At 42.3% G+C, this 4,048-nt stretch overlaps 1 protein-coding gene across 12 annotated transcripts in view; it reads right to left on the reverse strand.

Annotated features, from left to right (window-relative positions):
• Window positions 1-4,048, reverse strand: part of Msantd2 (Myb/SANT DNA binding domain containing 2) — a 49,755-nt gene that overhangs the window by 33,627 nt on the left and 12,080 nt on the right. For 5 of the 12 annotated variants that reach the window (XR_002818116.1, XR_002818115.1, XM_023701513.1 and 2 more), the window contains one exon: window positions 2,485-2,531. The exons of the other annotated variants lie outside the window; for them this stretch is intronic. Coding sequence is in view for 3 of the 5 variants with exons in the window: in XM_023701508.1 (XP_023557276.1) it covers window positions 2,485-2,531 (47 nt within the window). In the remaining 2 variants the exon portion in view is untranslated. The remainder of the gene's footprint in view (window positions 1-2,484; window positions 2,532-4,048) is intronic. 12 annotated transcript variants of the gene reach the window in all.

Consider the following 4,048-nt stretch of genomic DNA (forward strand, 5'->3'; position numbering starts at 1 on the left):
CACACACACACACACACACACACACACACAAATAAATAAAATTAAAAAAAAAAAAAAAAGAACAAGCTTAGCAAACGACAGAGACCGCGGTTCAATCCCCCAGCACCACATGCCAGCCAGCCCAGCCCCCTGGTGGGCTCAGCTGGCCACACACACAAAATAAATAAATAAATAAACATTTTTTTTTAAAAAAAAGCACACTTCAGGGCAACTATGATAATTAACATTTGAACTTTTAGATCTGAATTTTAGCCATTAACCTCGAACAAAGTGTATGGGGTTTTTGTTTTTTGTACTGGGTATCAAACTCAGACCTTACAACTGCCAGGTAGGGCAGCTGAGCTATCTCCCCGACCTTCTGATAAGGTTACGAAGGAAAAGCAACGCTAGCACATTCACTTCTGAAGACGAAGAAGCCTAAGTGTCCCTAAAAACCATGCAGCATCAACACAGATCTATACAGAGCTCTACTTATACTTCATTTGGCTATAAGAAATGAACACTGAAAACAGATTAGGGCCCGCAAGACAGCTCAGCGGACTAAGCGCCTGCCTAGGCAATCAGAGGGAACATGCTGCGCCGACTGGGCGTAGTGGTGCACACCTGTAATTCCAGTGCTGGGGAGGCTGAAAACTGGGTCACTACAAGTCCAGGCTGCACAGTGAGACCCTTTACCAAATATATTAAAAATAAGCAAACAAACAAGGAAAAACACTGTGAAAGTCTGAATTGATTACAGCAAGGAGTCCTGTGTTAGTTGGTAAAGTAGATGGCAAGGTACATCATGAGATGTAACAAGCAGGCATGTGCAGTGGCACCATCACAGCTCTGTGCATCTGCCGCTCACCTGGTGAGGGCTTCATCTCAATCTTTCATATGCAAATAAAACTATTTTGTTAAAAAAAAAATCTAACAAATGCTGTAAATGAAAATGTCCAGGGCCAGGGAGATGGCTCACTAGAATAAGTGCTTCCCTGGCAAGCACAAGGGCCTGAGTTCAATCCCTGGTTCCGCCAAAAAAAAGAAAAAGAAAAAGAAAAAAAAAAAAAAGACAATGTCCAGATTCTTTCTAGATAGCCCCAATTTTGAAACGTTCTCTTCTTTGCAGTTTCATAGCTACTGCTTGCACTTTTTCATCCAGCCTATTCCAAGAAACCTCTTATCTTTGTGCTTCTAACTTTTACCTTTTCATTCTGCATATTATAGCCACTGACTACTCTAAAATTTAAGCTTAACCTTATTGTTCCTGGTTTAAAATCCCTTGATGACTATGGCAAATTGCAAAATCCTTAACTCTACCCTGACCTCCTGTTTATGCCTCCAGTCTCATTCCTTCTTATAGCCTACTTTCTTTGCCTTTTACTCTAAAACCCTATGCTCTAGCTATTCAGGACAACAAATAATAAAGGATTTCAGAGGAGTACCTGGGACATGAACCATTACAAATTAATGATGTTTCTGGAGTTTTGTTATACTAAGTCTAAAATACCACAATGATTGAAAACATCTTGCTCTCACTTCAATATCTTCTAGTTCTCTTCTGAACTGTAGTTTATGATCCATTAGAGAGTTAAGAAATCATTTCTAGTGAGTTGTGACCATCTTCTGAAACGAAGTGACAATGCATATGGGAACATGGTGTAAAGACCTTAGCACAGTGAGGAATAGCTGGGGAAAGGGGTGAACACTGAGGGTCACATCAAGAAAGCTAGTTCTGGAGGAGATAGGCTGAGCTGTGAACACAGGACTTCATGGAATAACAAGGTGTCCTGACTCTCTCCCAAGGAGCAAGTGTGGGGCAGGACATCCAGTGACACAGGGGGTGTCTGTGGGTCTCCTGGGTTTTAACCTGTTTTCCCTTCCCCAGTTCCTCCAGCAACTCCATCCTGTGGTCTCCTGGACGTGCCCCGGGGGCTCAGTACCAGTGGGAGTGGCTGCCCCATTGTTTCAGGTTGTCTTTACACCAATTTTAGGTGAGGAGTTTCTGAAAACACTGAATCTTTGGCTGGAGAAGTGGGGGGCAGAGAGTGGTGCTACAGGCCTGGGATGGAAGGGGGTGGTAGTGCTGGGGGAGGGAAGATGGCCTACCAGGAGCAGGCACGAGGACAGGTGCTTTCAAGTATCACAGACTGTTACTAAAGAGGCTGCCTGTGTTCAAATAGTACAGCATACTGCACATACTTAGCTATAATGCCATAGTGTGGTTAAGTAGTATTTATAAAGCACTTAGAACAGTATATGGCACCCAGTAATGTTGTCATTTTTCAGTACTGGGATTAAACTTGTGGTGTTCCTTTGCACTGGGCTAGATCCCCAGTCCTTTATTTTGGGACAGGGTCTAGTTAAGTCATTAAATTGCCCAAAATTTGTCTTGAACTTTCAGTCCCCCAGTCTGTGCTGGGAACATAGGTGTGTGCCATCAGGCCTGGTGATTTGTTTTACATACATTATACTATTAAAATATAGGTTCCAGGGTAAACATACCTTTTGTGGGTTGCAGTCTTACAAAGATGCAGTTTTGTTCCTTCTTTCTAGTATATAAATTAAAGAATGAAAAATATATTGGTTATTTGCATAACTGCAGCTCGACACTATTAAAAAAATGTTAGCAAACATTACCTAGAATTGTTATAGCCACATATTCTCCTCTTAAACCTTTATTTTTTTGGTACCAGGAATTAAACTCAGGTCCTTGTGCTTGCCAGGCAGGTACTTCGGTCACTCAACTATATCCCTGGCCCCATATATTTTTTTTACCCACCTTTTTATATGAATATGAAACCACCAAACTATCATTTATAGCTCTTAACTCAACATTTGTGATGCATTATAGTAAAGTGTTGGTTAGTGAAACGACATGATTTTTTCATTTAAGACAGATATACAGTTCAGGCTGGCCTTGAACTCTGCATAGCCCAACCCAACCTTGGACTTGCAGTGATCCTTCCTCTTCAGTCTCCTTAGTGCTGGATTGGAGTCACGTGCCACTTTTAAAAAGCACGACTTTTAAAAAAACTGATCACTAAAAATTTTTGAAACAATTTCACTATTTGGGTGCGTCTGGTCGGGGTCTGGGAGTTTGCACCACTGAGGGTTCCGCTGACTCCAAGCTCTACAACAGCTGCTCACCTACCCTCCTGCCAATCCGCCTCCTGAAAACCCAGGATGACACGCGCTCTGAAGCACCACAGCTTCCAGCTTCACACCAAGACACACAGCCTTGTCCACGATGTGTAACCAGTCCTTTCAATTGACTCCTTCACTGCAAGGAGGTCAATGGCTTATGGCTATATTTCTGGAGCTTTTCAAAGGAGGCAAAAATATTTGTTGAATAATTAAAAAACAAGTCTTTATTTCAGATCCTATTTTTAGCATGTGATGCATCTACCAGTTGAATCTAATGAAAGGGGCAAGATATCCATATTACCCTCCACCACCAGGACACTTGGACTTTAGCCAAGAGCTGAGCTCCTCCCTTTCCCTTTTAACCTTCCCGGTTCTGGGCTATGGGGGATGGGGGGGGGGTGTTTAACTAAGAATCTTGCTCAGGATCTTGTGCTTGCCAAGCAGACCTTTGTCCCCCACTGAGCTATAGCCCCAACCTGGGCTTTCTAAGAGCAACAGAATTCAAGGGCCAAGTCCCACTGGATGAGCCAAGAAAGATATTCAAAAGATCCAAAGAAGCTGGAAGTTCTTCAGAGCTTTAAAGTATCTTAACAGGGACAGACATATCTCCTGTACTGGTGATCAGGGCAGCTTAAAACCTTAGGGATTCCTGTCATGTTCTGTCATATATATATGGATGCACGGATCTCAACACTCTTGGGAGTACACAGCAAAAAAAAGTTTCAACATCATTTCACCAAAGTTGTTCTGGCCAACCTAATAGCCACTAGTTACATGTGGTTATTTAAATTTAATTAAGGGGGCTGGGGAGACAGCTCAGTGGAGCAAGCACAGATCCTGAGTTGGATTCCTAGTACCACAAAAGAAAAAAAAAATTACAAAATAAAATTTGGGGCCAGCGAGATAGCTCAGTAGAATAAGC

Source organism: Octodon degus, unplaced genomic scaffold, assembly GCF_000260255.1.
Source record: "Octodon degus isolate 3935 unplaced genomic scaffold, OctDeg1.0 scaffold00136, whole genome shotgun sequence".
NCBI classification, from domain to species: Eukaryota; Metazoa; Chordata; class Mammalia; order Rodentia; family Octodontidae; genus Octodon; species Octodon degus.